General features: G+C 38.3%; 1 protein-coding gene across 4 annotated transcripts in view; it reads left to right on the top strand.

Moving 5' to 3' along the window:
• mid1 (midline 1) overlaps positions 1-19,398 on the top strand; it is a 111,230-nt gene that overhangs the window by 63,950 nt on the left and 27,882 nt on the right. For 3 of the 4 annotated variants that reach the window (XM_061971425.2, XM_061971424.2, XM_061971422.2), the window contains exon 2: positions 14,375-15,096. In XM_061971425.2, coding sequence (XP_061827409.2) covers positions 14,431-15,096 — 666 coding nt within the window. In that variant the 5' untranslated portion in view covers positions 14,375-14,430. Of the gene's footprint in view, positions 1-2,311; positions 2,691-14,374; positions 15,097-19,398 lie in introns of those variants that run through there. The other variant, XM_061971423.2, reaches the window with a different exon arrangement.

Here is a 19,398-nt window from a genome sequence, read left to right as displayed (position 1 = left end):
AATATAAGAAATTGTTCCCAATTTTTTAAGAAACAAGTCGACACATTGTGAGAAAAAGACTGCTTTTAGTTAATTTTTTTTACATTTTTTTGTTTGTAATTGATTTTTAATATTCATTATTTACTTCAAGATATTACAGTGTGTCTTTATATACATAATTATTTATTTATTGTTATTTATTTTGGCCAAAATGGGCGCATTTCAATTTCTTACACACACTTGTTATTACATATGTTGGCCAGAGGGGGAGCACTTAAAATTTTACACACACTTGTTATTTCATATGTTGATCAGAGGGGGGACACTTTTTGATAGATTTCACCACCAGGGGTGCAAATGAGACATTCTCTATTAGATGCAATGGTTTTCTGCATTGAGACAATGATTTATGTCCTAACTTGTTCACCGGTCCTCATATGGAAGGTACTTTTACTTCTTGATGTCTCAAGAAGGGTAGAAATACAAGAACACACACACACACACACACACACACACACACACACACACACACACACACACACACACACACACACACACACATTGTCTTATATGTTACCTTCTTGAGACCTCCGAAAAATGCCTACCTCTAGTGTTATAATAAAAGTTGTAATTTTACTCAACGCAAGTCAAAATTTTACAAGAAAAACTGAACATTTGTGCAATATTATGATAAAAGTTGGAATTTTACTCAATAGCAGTCGCAATTTTACAAGAAACGCTTAAAATGTTGGCAATTTTATGGAAAGAGTCGTAATTGTACTCGACAAAAGTCACCATTTTATAAGAAAACTTTCAAATGTTGGCAATATTATAATAATAATCGGAATTTTACTTGGCAAAATTATGACAAAAGTCATAATTTGACTCCAAAAATGTCACTATTTTACATGAACAACAAAAAAAAAAATATGACAAATGTCACCATTTTGCATTTAAAAAGTAATAATTTTACATTAAAAAAAAGTAATAATTTCACGAAAAGGAATATAAGAAATTGCTCCCAATTTTATAAGAAACAAGTCGACACATTGTGAGAAAAAGACTGCTTTTAGTTATTTTTTTTAGAATTTTTTTGTTTGTAATTGATTTTTAATCTTCATTATTTACTTCAAGATATTACGGCACGTCTTTATATACATAATTATTTATTTATTTTTATTTATTTTGGCCAAAGGGGGTGCATTTCAATTTCGTACACACACTTGTTATTACATATGTTGGCCAGAGGGGGCACACTTTTTGATATTTTTGATAGATTTCACCACCAAGGGTGCAAATGAGACATTCTCTATTAGATGCAATGGTTTTCCGTATTGGGACCATGATTTATGTCCTAACTTATTCACCGGTCCTCATATGAAAGGTACTTTTCCTTCTTGATGTCTCAAGAAGGGTAGAAATACAAGAACACACACACACACACACACACACACACACACACACACACACACACACACACACACACACACACACACATTGTCTTATATGTGTTACCTTCTTGAGACCTCCGAAAAATGCCTACCTCTAGTGTTATAAAATTTAAAAGTCGTATTTTTACTGAACGCAAGTCAAAATTTTACAAGAAAAACTGAACATTTGTGCAATATTATGATAAAAGTTGGAATTTTACTCAATAGCAGTCGCAATTTTACAAGAAACGCTTAAAATGTTGGCAATTTTATGGAAAGAGTCGTAATTTTACTCGACAAAAGTCACAATTTTATAAGAAAACTTTCAAATGTTGGCAATGTTATAATAATATTCGGAATTTTACTTGGCAAAATTATGACAAAAGTCATAATTTTACTCCAAATATGTCACTATTTTACAAGGAAAACAAAAAAAATTGTGATAAAAATCAGAATTTTATACAACAAATGTCACCATTTTGCATTTAAAAAGTAATACGTTTACATAAGAAAGTAATAATTTCACGAGAAAATATTACAATATTACAGAAACGGAAAGGATATGAGAAATTGTTCCCAATTTTGTAAGAAAAAGACTGCTTTTAGATAATGTTTTATTTTTCTGAATTTTTTGTTTGTAATTGGTTTTTAATCTTCATTATTTACTTCATGTTATTACAGTATGTCTCTATATACATATTTATTTATTTTGTATTTATTTATTTTTTCTGCCAAAGGGGGCACATTTCAATTTCTTACACACACTTGTTATTACATATGTTGGCCAGAGGAGGAGCACTTCAAATGTTTACTTTTAAAACCGACACACAGTCAATTTGAAAAACTTGTTCACCGGTCCTCATATGGAAGGTACTTTTCCTTGTTGATGTCTCAAGAAGGGTAGCAATACAAGAAAACACACACACACACACACACACACACACACACACACAAACACACACACACACACACACACACACACACACACACACACACACACACACACTCTTTCAGTGCCGACCATGCCTCCGGCTGTAGGTGGAGCTGAAGCTTTCCTGGAATTGTCGGGCAACTTTTCCTGTTGTGCCGGCTCCAGTCTCGCTCAATCAGGCTCTGCCTGTCGCGGGATTAACGGGGAACATTTTGCAAGCTGCAGCGATTTTTCCCGATGCCTCCTCTGCTCTTGAGGATATGAAGTTCCCAGTTTGGGTCAAAGGTCGTGTTCCCTCTGCAGTAATGTGTCGCCAGCAGCAGCAGAGCGAAGCGGGGCGAAATCCACCGGTGGGTAAAATGTCTGTTGGCGTCGTCAGAGTGTTTGCCAGTTTGTTTCAGCTAAAACCGATGCAATTAATTTGATAAATAGCTCGTTTGCTAATCTGTCTCTTTTATTTTGAAAACCGCCTCAAGGTCACCTGAGCTGGCTTCAGTCTTTGCAACAAAACAGCACATTCGCCTTTCTGTGTTTGTGCAGCACAACTATGTAATACAAGGGTGTCAAACTCATTTTTAGATCGGCAGCCACATGGAGAAAAATCTACTCAGAAGTGGGCCGGACTGGTAAAATCACGGCACGGTAACTTAAAAATAAAGACAACTTCAGATTGTTTTCTTTGTTTAAAAATAGAACAAGCACATTCTGAAAATGTACAAATCATGATGATGTTGGGGTTTTTTTACACTTACATTTATCTTTATTTGTTGTTATTTGTACTTTCTGAATAAATGATGTGATAATGTTCATCAGTCAACTCATTGGTGTTCATTTTCAATCTATCAAGAAAAAAATAATAATATTAAAATCAAATTACAGGATGTTATTTATGTAGTTTGATCATTTCCATGTGTAGCGTCATCTATAAAGATACAAAGAAATGCTATTGCGACATCTAGTGGACACATTTAGAAAAGCAGTTTCTTTCATTCAAAAATTCGGCTCCTTTTTATACTTAGCAAACTCATCACGTGGATAAAACCTGTTCTTGATCCGGCCTGCGGGCCGTACATTCGACACCCCTGATGTAAACAAACCTTGAGACATGGCATCAGTTTTCTATTGTGATTTTCTCCGTAAGGTCTGTCCAAAAACTGCTCCCATAAGAAATAATGTCAATTGGTTCCGGACACCCAAAATATAAAAGTTTATAGATTTGTAGTTTACATGTAGAAAGCAATGTGAAATACCAGGGGTCGGCAACCCAAAACGATGAAAGATCCATATTGGACCAACATAACAAAAAACAAATCTGTCTGGAGCCGTCCATAGCTATATTAGCCTACTATCAAAATGACTTTAAAAGTCTTATATAAGTGTTATAATGAAGACAACACATGATGTAAGTGTCTATATTAGCTATATTAGCCTACTATCAAAATGACTTTATAAGTGTTATAATGAAGACAACACATGATGTAAGTGTCTATATTAGCTATAATAGCCTACTATCAAAATTACTTTAAAAAAGTTTTATATACGTGTTATAATGAAGACAACACATGATGTAAGTGTCTATATTAGCTATATTAGCCGACTATCAAAATGACTTTATAAGTGTTATAATGAAGACAACACATGATGTAAGTGTCTATATTAGCTATATTAGCCTACTATCAAAATGACTTTATAAGTGTTATAATGAAGACAACACATGATGTAAGTGTCTCTATTAGCTATAATAGCCTACTATCAAAATGACTTTAAAAATGTGTTATATACGTGTTATAATGAAGGCAACACATGATGTAAGTGTCTATATTAGCTATATTAGCCTACTATCAAAATGACTTTAAAAGTCTTATATAAGTGTTATAATGAAGACAACACATGATGTAAGTGTCTATATTAGCTATATTAGCCTACTATCAAAATGACTTTAAAAATGTGTTATATACGTGTTATAATGAAGGCAACACATGATGTAAGTGTCTATATTAGCTATATTAGCCTACTCTCAGAAAAATGAGGCATAATGATGCAATATGTACATACAACTAGCCTAAATAGCATGTTGGCATTGATCAGCTTGCAGTCATGCACTGACCAAATATGCCTGATTATCACTCCAACAAGTCAATGACATCAACAACAGCATTTGCGCACAGTATAAAACGTTTGGTGGACAAAATGAGACAAAGGAGGAGTGGAAGATTGTACATGTAAACAAACTGTTGCGTCACAGTCCACACAACGGTGAGTTCAAGAACCGCCGAAATTAGTAGGACAAACCTTGTCACCAAATACTCTCATCAGTGAAGCATACACACAAACATATTTAACAGTGGGCTTTCTAAATATTGGGAAGGTTTGTGTCATGTTGGTCCTCAAACAACAGATGTATTTTTCCCCCATTTTGAAAAATGCTACAGGGAGCCACTAGGGCGGCACTAAAAAGACGCATGCGGCTCGAGAGCCGCGGGTTGCTGACCCCCGACTTAAACAGTTGTGTCTCAAATCCATGTCTCCCATTGAAATGAATTGAAATCAGTTTAATTGGTGCTTGGCTGCCCTAAAATAGTGCAATTTAGTGTAATGCAACATGCATTTCAAAAAGAAAAAACAAACTTAAAAAAAATATTGTATCAACAACAACTGTACTACAAACAAGTACAGTATGAAGTAATGTAATAATAATTTACAACATTTGCCGTGGAGCGCGGACTTCTAGTGTATCTCTTTTAAAGCTGCTTCTTTGTCAAACACACCATCAGCAACTTTTCCATCTTTTCCTGGTTAAATGTCCACCGTGTAGATATTATTTTAACATTCCTAGCTGGCGTTAGACTCAGTGTAAAGTAGCAGTGACACCCTCGCACTGCTTTGCCAAGTCGACTATGCATTTTAATTTTTGGATGATTTATTTCTTTAATTTAAAGAAAACCATGCACTTCTTCTTCTCAGCACTGTCCTTCACACTCACTTTCTTCCTTCCCATAGTTGAAAAAATTAAGTCATGTCCATTTCCAGCTATAAGCTAATGCTAACGAGTAAGACTTGATGTTTTAGGAGGATCTTTACAGGGTTAACCGTGACATTTGCTACGCCAACTAAAGCGTAACAATTAACCGAGGGACAGCTCTTATGTCAAAACACTCCTAAGTTAGGTCACTCTTATGTTGAGGGACCAGTGTAAATATAAATGATTACTGAAATGTATACATTCGTGTTTTCCCGATACAAATATTTTGGTACCGGTACCAACATGTATTTCGGTTCTTTTCGATACTTTTCTAAATGAAGAGGACCACAAAAATTGCATTATTGGCTTTATTTTAGCAAAAAAAATCTTACGGTACATTAAACATATGTTTCTTATTGCAAGTGAACATGCAAGACAACTTTTCTTTTCTTAGTAAGTAAGCAAACAAAGGCTCCTAATTTAGTCTGCTGACATATGCAGTAACATATTGTGTCATTTATCATTCTATTACTTTGTCAAAATCATAAGGGACAAGCTGTAAAAAATGATTATAATTCTACTTGTTCATTTACTGTTAATATTTGCTTATTTTCTATTTTAACATGTTCTATCTACACTTCTGTTAAAATGTAATAATCACTTATTCTTCTGTTGTTTGGATGCTTTACATTAGTTTTGGATGATACCACAAATTTAGGTATCGATCCGATACCAAGTCGTTACAGGATCATACATTGGTCATATGCAAAGTCCTCATTTGGTCGTATTTCCTGAGTTTATAAACATAATATAAATTATTAAAAAAACAAAAAAGTTTTTGTGGTGCTAAAAAATATCGATGTAATCATAGTAGTATAGACAAGATACACTCCTGTACTTGGTATCATTACAGTGGATGTCAGGTGTAGATCCACCAATGGCGTTTGTTTACATTTTGACGCTGGTGAGCTACGGTGTGTAGTGAAGCATGTTTAGCTATTCCTCGTCCTGCAGGGATGATACTTGTAAGAAACTTACTTTATTTGTCGCCATGGAGGCGAGGATTAGTGATTTAGAAGTAGCTAAAACACTGCCGACTGGGGCTGGACTGTAGACGCTAGCTAGCTCGCCATGTCTTAAAGCCCCTCTTCCTGAGGGCGTTTCAGGGTTATAACTTCACCTTTATCGTTAGTTTTTAAGTCAAGATGCGTCCGTTCTCCCTTTTCTGTCTACACACTGCATCTGTTTGTAGGTACTCTGTGATTGTGTGCACTGCCGAACATGCTCCTCTGCTCGTAAACCAGCAATGTCACGACGTGACCAGGACGGGAACTGGTATTTTTTAGAGGCGGTATAGTACCGAATATGATTCATTAGTATCGCGGTACTATACTCTTACGGGTATACCGTACAACCCTAGAAAACACCAATACTTAACATCACTTTTTTGAGAATGTATTTGCGATTTAGGAACGGAGCGAAACGTTAGACAGACGCCACCTTTGTGTTTTGTTCGCCTTTTTTATGAAAGTGCTGGCACTCACAACTTTCGTTGGCCCCGTGGTGAATTATTTTGCAGCCGTATGCAATAGACAAAAGCAGAGGGTTGTAGTGTAAAAGTGTTGCTGAGGGAGAATGACTTTTGGTTAAGGGGGATGGCCGTGCCAGCAACCTGAGGGTTCCTGGTTCGATCCCCACCTTCTACCAACCTCGTCGCGTCCGTTGTGTCCTTGAGCAAGACACTTCACCCTTGCTCCTGATGGGTCGTGGTTAGGGCCTTGCATGGCAGCTCCCGCCATCAGTGTGTGAATGTGTGTGTGAATGGGTGAATGTGGAAATACTGTCAAAGCGCTTTGAGTACCTTGAAGGTAGAAAAGCGCTATACTAGTATAACCCATTTACCATTTAAGGGTTCAGAGTGGGGTTGGGGACCAAAACCCGGTTCCATCATGGCACCGGTGCCAATGTAAGCGGTGGTAAACAGACTGAAAAAACAAGTAGCTATAGTTGCTTGGATAATATTGTCCAAGCAACGCCTTGTAAGTAATGTAGGATCCTGACAGACGCACACAGAGTCTGATGCTCTTTTTAAACTTTATTGCTGACCTTAACACGGCAACAGCAGCCATGATAACACCACTCGCACCACAGCGCTAAGCGAGCCAGTGGCCACAACAACAACACAGCACCTACTCATTATGCACCAATGACATTTACAGCAAGCAATGTTTACTGAGTGCCAATATTACAAAAGTCGCTTTTTGCACATTTTCTATGTTCTGTATAAAATTCCATTAGAATGAAGCACGTTTTTATTTCTACAACTTTACAACAATTTCCATGTTTTCCATTTTTTTTGGAGTACTTGTTCAGGCTCCGTTTGAAAGCCGACACGTTTTTTTCCAAGTAATAATTTGGTTATGTGTTCATCTGGTTCAAATGTAAACAATACCCTTCACAGTGGCGGGTCGTGCGTTTCCCACCTAGGCCATACTTGCCAACCTTGAGACCTCCGAATTCAGGAGATGGGGGGGGGTTGAGGTTTGGTTGTTAGGTTAGCGGGGGGTGTATATATTTTCAAGTATTTCTTATATCTAGAAAGAGGTTCCGCAGCCTCCGAAGCAGAACCTCCAGGTTCTGTAACAGCTTCTTCCCTCAAGCCGTAAGACTCTTGAACGCATCATAATTAAATTATCCCCTCAACTCCCCCCAAAATGGATTAACTCGCTGGAATAAAAAAGACAATATAACATACATGCATAAACGTGGACGCATGTGAAAAAGTGCAATATATTTATCTGTACAGTAATCTATTTATTTATTTATATATATTTATATATATATGTATTTATTTTATATATATATTTATATATTATTTATATATATTTATTTATTTATATATGCACCTTATTGCTTTTTTATCCTGCACTACCATGAGCTTATGTAACGAAATTTCGTTCTTATCTGTGCTGTAAAGTTCAAATCTGAATGACAATAAAAAGGAAGTCTAAGTCTAAGTCTAAGGCTATATATATATATATATATATATATATATATATATATATATATATATATATATATATATATATATATATGTATATATATATGTATATATATATAAATAATCCGTTTATGAGTGAGTATATCCATTCGGCCACCGTGTTCAATGGAGAAGTCCAATCTACAAAATGTGCAGGCGGCATACCCCTTCCCCTTTCGAGCTGTCCTGGATGAACTGAAATTATTTTTTTCCAATCATTTTGGAACTTGCAAGCGTACTTCTTCTTCTTACTCGTTGCCGCCATGTCTCTTCTTCGTTCTTCTGCTTCATCTCTGTTGTGTTTTTGGACATTACTACTTGCCGTAGTTTTGAAGCAATGCATGATGGGAATCCGGATGTTGTGTGTCAGTGTATTAACGTACCGGCTGGAATAAACACACGCTGAGAAATAGCTACGTGTCTGCCTACTTTATGGGTTATAGATAAACCTATGGATAACGGAGACATATATAATAGTCTCCTTTTCAGGTGAGAGAGGACGCTAAAGGCAGTGCCTTTAAGGCATGCCCCCTATATAGTTGTCCGGGTGGAAATCAGGAGAAATTCGGGAGAATGGTTGCCCCGGGAGATTTTCGGGAGGGGCACTGAAATTCGGGAGTCTCCCGGGAAAATTAGGACGGTTGGCAGGTATGACCTAGGCCAGGGGTCGGCAACCTTCAGCATACAAAGAGCCATTGGAGCCCATTTCCCCCCAAATAAAACCCACCGAGAGCCACAAACTCTGTTAGATTCCTAAAATGACGATAACACCACTTATAGTGTTGTTACACTTGTGCTATAGGATTTATGACATCAAACACTTATTTGATTTATTTCTGGGTATAACAAAGCAAATCATGAAATTATTTTGAACATTAGAAACAAAATACACTGTTCCTTCCCTTATTAATGAATAAAAAAATAAAACTCCACTCATTACAATATTCTGAAGGCATACGACTGTGGCATATTAATTTGACAAAAAATTGAAAACAACTACCTAGTCATAAAAAAAAACAGCAAATTAATAAAAAATGTAAATAAATAAAATGTTTCTCTTTTTTGATCCGTCCATTGCTAGGGGTTGACCGCTAAAAACAATACAATTGCATGGCAGCAAGAGATGTCACATAAGGGCTGTAACATACATTTCCATCGACAATATATTAAAATGTGTTTTATTTTCATATGATAAGATCCCAGAACTCTTTAAAATAACAACTGTTGAATTAAAATAAACTAACTAAATAAAATGAAATATAATAGATCAAGTAAACATTATTTGTTGACATTCGGTTTCAAAGCCAAAGGGAGCCACGGCGGAGGCATGAAAGAGCCGCATGCGGCTCCAGAGCCGCGGGTTGCAGACCCCTGACCTAGGCCCTTCAGTGAGGTCCTACTTAGTCCGACTTCAATAAATACCTCTCAAAATACCATCATTTATGTCACCGCAAGACCACGACTGGAGAAATACGATACAGAAAATGGACATTGAATCCCCTCAACAGTGTACTAAACGGGCTATTTTTTTCTTCTAGTTCTTTTGTCGAATCACCATAAAATTTGGTACACACCTTCAAAGGACTGACAAGCACATGTGTGCAAAATGTGTGCTGGATTGGTTTATATCAGGGGACGGCAATCCAAAATGTTGAAAGAGCCATATTGGACCACAAATACGAAAAAGTAATCTATCTGGAGCCACAAAAATATTAAAAGCCTTATATAAGTGTTGTAATGACGATAACACATGATGTAAGTAGCTAATTAGCTATATAAGCCTACTATCAAAATGACTGTGTCGCAGGCTGACGCAAATCTTTGTTGAAAAAAATGTTGAAATGTAATATTTATTCTACACATTTTTACAACATTGGAAAATATTAGTAAAACTTCTAAGAGGGCGAGATAACTCCTGGAAATGGCCAAAGGTATAGATATGTGTGTCCAAGTTAAAGGAAACAGCAGGCTGTCTTCTTCTAATGGATTTATTACAATCTTTGCAAGCTGGGTAACATTTGCTGTGGTCTGGAACAACATGGCACACAAACAACTATCAGATATGCAGCCAATATTACATCTCATGAAACATGGACAAATAAGAGTGGACATAAGTAAAGGACATTAAATATACTTGCAAACGAGGCATAATGATGCAATATGTACATCCGGCTAGCCTAAATAGCATGTTAGCATCGATTAGCTTGCAGTCATGCAGTGACCAAATATGCCTGATTAGCACTCCACACAAGTCAATAACATCAACGAAGCTCACCTTTGTGCATTCACGCACAGTAGAAAATGTTTGGTGCACAAAATGAGACAAAGAAGGAGTGGCATAGAACACGTCTTTCTGTGGCAGCGTCAGGGAAAGTTGTACATGCATACAAATTGTTGAGTCGCAGTCCACACAACGGTGAGTTCAAGGGCCGCTGAATTTAGTAGGACAAAACGGCGCTTGCCAAATACTCTCATCAGTGAAGCGGGTTGCTGACCCCCGGGTTTAAATTATATGGCATTTGAAGCATAATTCATTGAGCATTTGTGTATTGATTATCAAACTGTAAGGTTATTTGTGCTAGTGTGTCTTTCAAAACATTGTAGGTGCAACCCATAGGGGGCGCCACAAGTGTGATAAAATGCACAAGAAACATGCTCGGATGAGCTCCTTTTGACTGCGACTATAGCTGGAAGATAATTGTTGCTTCCTCAATGCCTTTAAACTTTCCCTTATAACGAGCTTTTTGCCCTCTTCACATATAACGAGCAAAGGATGTAAAAGGGGTTGGGGTTGGGGGGGGGGGGGGGTTGGTGCGTCCACTCACAGCTGGGGTGTCTGACCCAGCTCGGGAAACAAAAGCTTTAGTGTGTGTGATGGTGTGGATGGAGGCCCAGCTATCAGCAAGCGGGCCAATCCACTTCTGCTTGGCTGAGCTGTCAGTCTTCGCTGGAACATATGGACGCAAGACGTGTGTGTGCGTGTGTGTGTGTGTGTGTGTGTGTGTGTGTGTGTGTGTGTGTGTGTGTGTGTGTGTGTGTGTGTGTGTGTGTGTGTTCTTGTATTTGTGTATTGAAAAGTACCTTTCATATGAGGACCCATGAGCAAGTTAGGACCGAAATCATTGTCCCAATACGGAAAACCATTGCATCTAATAAAGAGCCAAATACTAGAGTTTGTGAACATTGCTCCAAATTCAGGATTTTTTGTTGATTTAATGTGCATACAACAGTAAACATTGACAGGTGCAAAGGCAGCAATAAAGGATAAAACAAGACGGCAGCTAAAGAAGGACTTCCCTATTCATCCCCGAAAAAAAACCCGGCAGGTGAACAGTAGATTTTATGACTTCCCGCGTCCCATATGTGACCATAGGATGAACAAATACACTACGGTACATACAAAAAGTAATAATTTTGTATATGTATATAGAGACATACTGTAATAACTTGAAGTAAATAATGAAGATTAAAAACCAATTACAAACAAAAAAATAAAAACTTAAAACAGTATTTCTCACAATGTGCCGACTTTTTTCTTATAAAAATGGGAACAATTTCTCATATTCTTTCTGTTTTTATAATATTGCAATATTTTCTCGTAAAATTATTACTTTTTTATGTAATAGTATTACTTTTCAATGCAAAATGGTGACATTTGTCATGTAAAATTCTGACTTATCACAATATTGCCAATTTGTTTGTTGTTCTTGTAAAATAGTGAATTTTTTTTTCGTAAAATTATTACTTTTGTCATAATTTTGCCAAGTAAAATTCAGATTATTATTATCATTCCATCCATCCATCCATTTTCTACCGCTTTTCCCGTTTGGGGGCCGCGGGGGTGCTGGAGCCTATCTCAGCTACAATCGGGCGGAAGGACACCCTGGACAAGTCGCCACCTCATCACAGGGCCAACACTATATTGCCAAAATTGGACAGTTTTCTTATAAAATTGCAAGCTTTTTTTGTAAAATTGCAACTTTTATCATAATATTGCACAAATGTTCAATTTTTCTTGTAAACTTTTGACTTGCGTTGAGTAAAATTACGACTTTTATTATAATACTGCCAAAATTCTAAGTTTTTCTTGTGAAATTGTGACCTTTTTCTTGTAAAATTCCAACTAAATTTTAACAACAAGCTTTTTTATATTTGCATAGTATGTATATATTATTAATGTTGTAAATACAAATCTTTATATATCTAGAAAGGGTGGTCCTAAAGAGATAGGCATTTTTCAGAGGTCTCAAGAAGGTAACAAATACAAGTGTGTGTGTGTGTGTGTGTGTGTGTGTGTGTGTGTGTGTGTGTGTGTGTGTGTGCGTGTGTTTGGCAGAGGGAGGGTGCAAGTACTGTTTGGGCCAAATTAAAAGGTGTCAAGGCAGATTATACAGGCAGAAAGGGCAGCGTACTTTCCCGTGTTCCAAACTGCACCGGACACTTTACTAGGTACACCCGTGCCATCTAATGCAGTGGATTGTGGCGTGCTGAGGGGTATTCATATTATTTACCCCGTTTTATGTACCTCAGTCTGGTAACCAAAAATGTATTGACCCCAGTATAAAGATGCTAAGAAAAAAGACTGGTTCCCTTTTATACGAGGGTCTAGACCAGGGGTGTCAAACTCAAATACAGAGTGGGCCAAAATTTTAAACTGAATAAAGCCGCGGGCCAAGGTTGAACAAATTAACCTTTTAATAGGGACCCAAACAAGTTTTGCATTGAATATTGAACAAGCAAGGCTTATATAACTTTATAGTGACATGTAAAATCGAGTTTCAAATATCAATAAAAATAATTAAAAAATATCAACGGCATATCAAATACAATTTAAAAAAAATTTGAATGCCTCTTTTCTATTTGCAGCCTTCTGAGGTTAATATCAACATTAACTTTTTCCATAGGCTAATCAATTTGAAAATAAAATAACAATGAATAAACCAACCATTCAGGACTTTAAACTGCTCAGTTTGCAACACACTGATCCAATCTGATGTGCCCAAGCCAGATACCTGACATATTTTCTTGGATGCTAGTTCATTAATGTCGGGCTCAGGCTTTGAGCTGAGGCAACCTTCATTATCGAACGAAGGTGTTCATCAGTCATTATATCTCCTGGTCGACCCGGACCACAGTCTTGGGGGCGTGCCTTGAAGGCATTGCCTTTAACGTCCGCTTTTCATCCATTCTGACAACGTGCCGGCCCAGACACAAGACATGTGCGGCTTCTGTGCGCAGACACACGTGAATGCAAGCACACTTAATCAACAGCGATACAGGTTACACTGAGGGTGCCCGTATAAACAACTTTAACTCTGTTAGAAATATACGCCACACTGTGAATCCACACCAAACAAGAATGACAAACACATTTTGGGAGAACATCCGCACCGTAACACAACATAAACACAACAGAACAAATACCCATAACCCTTTGCAGCACTAACTCTTCCGGGACGCTACAAAATACACCCCCCGCTACCACCAAACCCCCCGCCCCCCACACACACAAACCTTGTCGCGTCCCGGAAGAGTTAGTGCTGCAAAGGATTCTGGGTATTTGTTCTGTTGTGTTTATGTTGTGTTACGGTGCGGATGTTCTCCCGAAATGTGTTAGTCATTCTTGTTTAGTGTGGATTCACAGTGTGGCGCGTATTGCTAACAATGTTAAAGTTGTTTATATGGGCACCCTCAGTGTAACCTGTATCGCTGTCGATTAAGTATGCATTGCATTCACATGTGTGTGCGTGCAAGAAGCCAAATTTGGCCCGTGGGCCAGAGTTTGACACCCATGTTTTAGATAGAAGAAAACAATAATAATTGTTTTGTGAGACGGAGCCCAAGGCTGTGTTTGCCCCAGATGAGTAGAATTCACCAACTATTGTTAAATGACCACATTTTATAAATTCTATTCCAGAAAATGTAAATAATTTCCTTCTATGGACCTTCTCTCTCTGATGTCGGTCATGTCCCGAAAAGTTTTAGGTTCCTTTAGTTTTTAGGTCTCATCACAGTTCCTAATTGTGTTGCAGATAGCTAAGCAGCTTCCCTGGATTTTGCCGCCGACTCCTCTTCGTTTGTCCTGAAAATGGAAACGCTGGAGTCCGAGCTGACATGCCCAATTTGTCTGGAGCTCTTTGAGGACCCGCTTCTCTTGCCTTGCGCTCACAGCCTTTGTTCCAACTGCGCCCACCGCATCCTGGTGTCGCACTGCACCCCCAGCGAGCCCATCCAGTCCATCCGCGCCTTCCCGTGCCCGACCTGCCGCTATGTCATCAACCTCAGCCAGAGAGGCCTCGAGGGACTGAAGCGCAACGTCACCCTGCAGAACATCATCGACCGCTACCAGAAGGCTTCCCTGAGCGGACCCAACTCGCCCAGCCAGACCCGGCGGGAACGAGCCACCCCCGACGCCGGCGCCATGACGCAGCCCGGCCACAGGGTGCAGTGTCAGTTTTGCGAGCAGGAGCCGCCGCAGGACGCCGTGAAGACCTGCGTCACGTGCGAGGTGTCCTACTGCGACGAGTGCCTCAAAGCCACACACCCGAACAAGAAGCCCTTCACGGGCCACCGCCTCATCGAGCCCCTGCTGGACTCCCACGTCCGAGGGGTCATGTGCGTGGAGCACGAGGACCAGAAGGTCAACATGTACTGCGTGACGGACGAACAGTTGATCTGTGCCTTGTGCAAGCTGGTGGGGCGACACAGGGACCACCAAGTCGCCGCACTGGGGGATCGCTATGACAAACTCAAGGTAAGTCATCTTTGAATCCTACATAACAGGCGGATAATAATATTTGGGGTATTTCACTCGAGTAACGGGGGACATTTCAGTTGCTCCAGAAAACGTCACGCAAATAATCAGGGTTCGTACGGGTGCTTAAAAACCTTGAAAATGCTTGGATTTTAATGTTGTGTTTTTAAGGTTTTGAAAAATGCTTGCGTTTTGGGTGAAGTGTTTGAGTTTGAGTTTATTTCGAACATGCAAGCATACAACATGATACATCACAATTTCCAGTTTCTCTATTCAATATGTTTGAAAAGGAGTAGGAAGAAGCAGAGCTTATTTAATCCTAACCCTTTTCTTTTACATAACAGTTGCTAAAACTTTTGTTCACTTCCTGTTCACAATTTATTCACAATATACTCCATAACACTGGTTCTCAACCTTGTTGGAGGTACCGAACCCCATCAGTTTCATATGCGCATTAACCGAACTCTTCTTTAGTGAAAAATAAAATGTTGTTTTCTTAATTTAATCTTAATTTATAAATATTAATCATGAAATTATTTTATTATATTAAAGAAATACTAATAAAGATATATTTTACAAACAGAAAGTTACAAGAACGTAGACATGATCCCATGTTTACATCTCATTGTGCAACATGTGAATGTTTTAGTGGGAACTAAATGCAATATCTGAAAGGGGTACAAATTATTTCCAAAGCAGGAACCCCACCCAGACATACAATACTAGTACACAGCTCATGAAAAACAATATATTTGTTGTTGTCATTGTAAGTGGGCCAAAACACTTATATTAGAAAGCAATCTCATGGAAATGACTGCTGTCATTTGATTATAATAATAAAACATTTAACTTGTTATTTAGTCAGGTTTGGGACAGGTGTGCTGCAGGTGTGGCCACAGTGCATGTGCACGTCTGACGTCGCTCACATGTGCTCCACTGAATGCTCAAGAAGTTTTTACGTTTGCTCACGTATATGGAAAATTAGAGGGAACATTGTTTGGGGGTATCCATAATACACCGATAGGGAGAAGTTTTTATTTACACGATGAGTCAGGTGTGTCTTGACCTCCGCGGCGGAGGCTCCGCCGAACCCCTGAGGCCGACTCACCGAACCCCTAGGGTTCAATCGAACCCAGGTTAAGAACCACTGCTCCATAAGTAAACACAATAAAAATAAATAAATAAATAATACTCGGTGAAGTAAGTTACATTTCATATGATGAGATGAGTAAAATTATCTAGAAAATGAATGGATGAATGAAATAAATTCAGAATGTTTATCATGGTTCTTCTTTGTACTTTGTAAACACTTTAAGTTTGACGAGTTTCTTGAAGTGGATCATATTAGTACATTGTTTGATTTCTTTGCTTAATCCATTCCATAATTTAATTCCTCATACTGATATACTGAAGGTCTTAAGTTGTTGTACATGCATACAAATGTTTTAAATTACATGTTTCGCTTGGAAATGTTCATCATATTTCTCAGCAGTCCGACTCAATAGGCTAATTATAAAATGGGAAAAAGTTGAATAAGTTTCCTTAAAAATGAAAGCTACACACTTGATCTGTTGGCTTTGCACGAGCCCTTACATTAGGTTGTTGTTATGCACAGGCCCCCTAGAGGACAGCGATGAATTGGTCCATCATGCGTTTTAATGAACATTGGATGGAAAATGACAAATGAAAACTTTGGATAAAACGTGGACCAGATCCACGTGTAGCCTGCTGTAAAGTATGCAAAAAGGAAATCCAACATGGTTCGATGTATTTTTTTGCTCCATTATTTTGGTTGTCTACTTAACTTCGTCTGACTACCTCAGTTAAAGCAAACAAGTTACATTTTGTTGTTTTAAAATGGTTACATTATTGGACTTGTTTGTACTGTGAAGGTCATGTAATGCAGTGATTTTCAACCACTGTGCCGCGGCACACTAGTATGCCGTGAGATATTGTCTGGTGTGCCGTGGGAAATTATGCAACTTCACCTAATTGGTCCAAAAAATATTTTTTGCAAATCAATAATCATAATAATGTGCCGTTGTCTAGTGCATGTGCTGTGTAGAGCTTGGCAGGGTAATCTTGTAATACTCCATACCAGTAGCTGGCAGCAGGTAGTTCATTGCTTTGTAGAAGTTGGAACGCATCGAGGATGGTTTGTCGTGATCCCAATATGCAGAGCACAGCGGGAGACAGCGTGCAGGTAAAAAGGTATGTAACGCTTAAACCAAAAAATAACAAGGCAAGTCCCGCTAGGAAAAGGCACTGAAGCATAGGAATGGCTATGTAAAACAAAAGTAAAACTGAACTGGCTACAAAGTCAACAAACACAGAATGCTGGACGACAGCAAAAACTTACAGCGTGTGGAGCAAAGAGGACGTCCACAAAGTACATCCCGTACATGACATGACAATCAACAATGTCCCCACATAGAAGGATAGCGTACGCACAACTTAAAGAGTCTTGATTGTGAAAACAAAGCAGGTGCGGGCAATAGCACTCAAAGAAAGGCGTGAAGCTGCTACAGGAGAACACCAACAAAACAGGGAAGGTCACCAAAATAACAGCACAAGACCAGAACTAAAGCACAACACACAGGAAACAACAACAAACTCAAAATAAGACACGACAACCTGGTGGAGTTTCATTGTTTAACCTTTTCTGCTGGTGGTGTGCCTCCGTATTTTTTTTATGAAAAAAATGTGCCTTGGCTCAAAAAAGGTTGAAAAACACTGATGTAATGTATCATTTGGAACCTTTTTCACAACTTGGAGCTGAGCTATGAATGATTTTGTAGTTTTTACACAACATGGTTGTGTGCACTTCTCGCTCTATTATTTTCGTTGTCTACTTAACTTCAGTGAAAGCAAAAAAAGTAAACTTTTGTCTTTTTGTTCATTTCTTATCACAGCCACAGTTATAAGGTTAGATGTGCTTAATGAAAGGTGACTAAGGTGTTGTGAAACAAACAAAATATTTTCCTTTAATTTATTATCCTTATATTAATGTGTAACAGTTTTGTTATAAATTAGTGAAATTGACATTTTGAGGGTGCATGTATTTATATCACGTTATGCAGTTTACAAGCACAAATATGGTGTGAATCAATCTGTGCTGTTCGATGTCAATGAGTGTTGTAAGTAAGAAAAAGAACAAGAAATTTGAAAAACAACACAAATGGAGACATGTTAGCAAACACCAATGACATTGAATAGTCACACTGCTTCATTTTCTATGCCCCATTCAGTTAATGATAACTACTGGTTCAATGTTAGGCTTAGGTATTTAGCAGATTTTCCGTATTTTCCCTACAGACAGCATTTGGTGACCTCAAACAACAAGGCTATGGACTGATTCACACTGGTTTTCGCCTTTTGAAGGGTACTGGAAAAACTGGAAAATTGATCTTGAAAATCTTAAAAAGTGCTTGAATTTGGCCATGGAAAAGGTGTACAAACCCTGAATAATATTCACAAATTGTCATGATCCGGGGTCTGGATCATGTTTTTGGTTTTCTGTTAGTTTTGGACTCCTTTTGTTATTGCTTGTGCACCCGTGAGTTTGTTTCGTCACCATGGTTACTTATTATTTTCACCTGCCGCTTGTGTTCCCGACGCGCACCTGTTTTCCATCACTGACACTATTTAAGCCTGCCTTTCTGTTCACTCGTCCTGTCCTCCTTGTTTGCGGTAAGCTACAGTCACGTTGATTTGTTTCTTGTTCCAGAGTCCTGTGCTACGTGTTAGCCTTAGCTTCCCGTGCGTTCGGCACGCTTTTATTTTGCTTGTTTTCTGTTTGCCTATGATTTATGTAAATAAATCATATCTTACCCTCGCGTTTTTGTCCGGAGTGTCCATGTTGCACGGAAGGAACGATATCCCGCATAAATATGCGACTCCCACGTGACACAAATATGTTTTGATAGTATGATCAAATCAGTAAATATAGAATTTGCAAGGCATCATTTTGTTTTTATGGTCAAAAAAAAGTGTAAAGATGACAAAATGTTTACATTTGAGGTAAAATATTGTTGGAACCTGTTACAAAGATTTGTCCTAATGGCAAAAATCTTCCGTTTCCATGAATGCTGTTTTCATTTTCTTGGCTACCATAGATTGTGTGTTTTTATGGTAAAATATAAAATGTTCATCACAAAATACAATGTTTACACCAGGGTTGTCGAAGTCCAATTTCCCCGGATGATATTTGATTAGTATTAGAGCCGGCCCACAGGCCACAGCCGCCTGCTGCTGTTTTGCACGCACCAATACTCCATCGGTGTTGGCGCTAGGGACCCCATC

Source organism: Nerophis lumbriciformis, linkage group LG13 (genome assembly GCF_033978685.3).
Source record: "Nerophis lumbriciformis linkage group LG13, RoL_Nlum_v2.1, whole genome shotgun sequence".
NCBI classification, from domain to species: domain Eukaryota; kingdom Metazoa; phylum Chordata; class Actinopteri; order Syngnathiformes; family Syngnathidae; genus Nerophis; species Nerophis lumbriciformis.
Note: the sequence above shows the minus strand (reverse complement) of the source record. Positions and strands in the feature narration are given on the sequence as shown.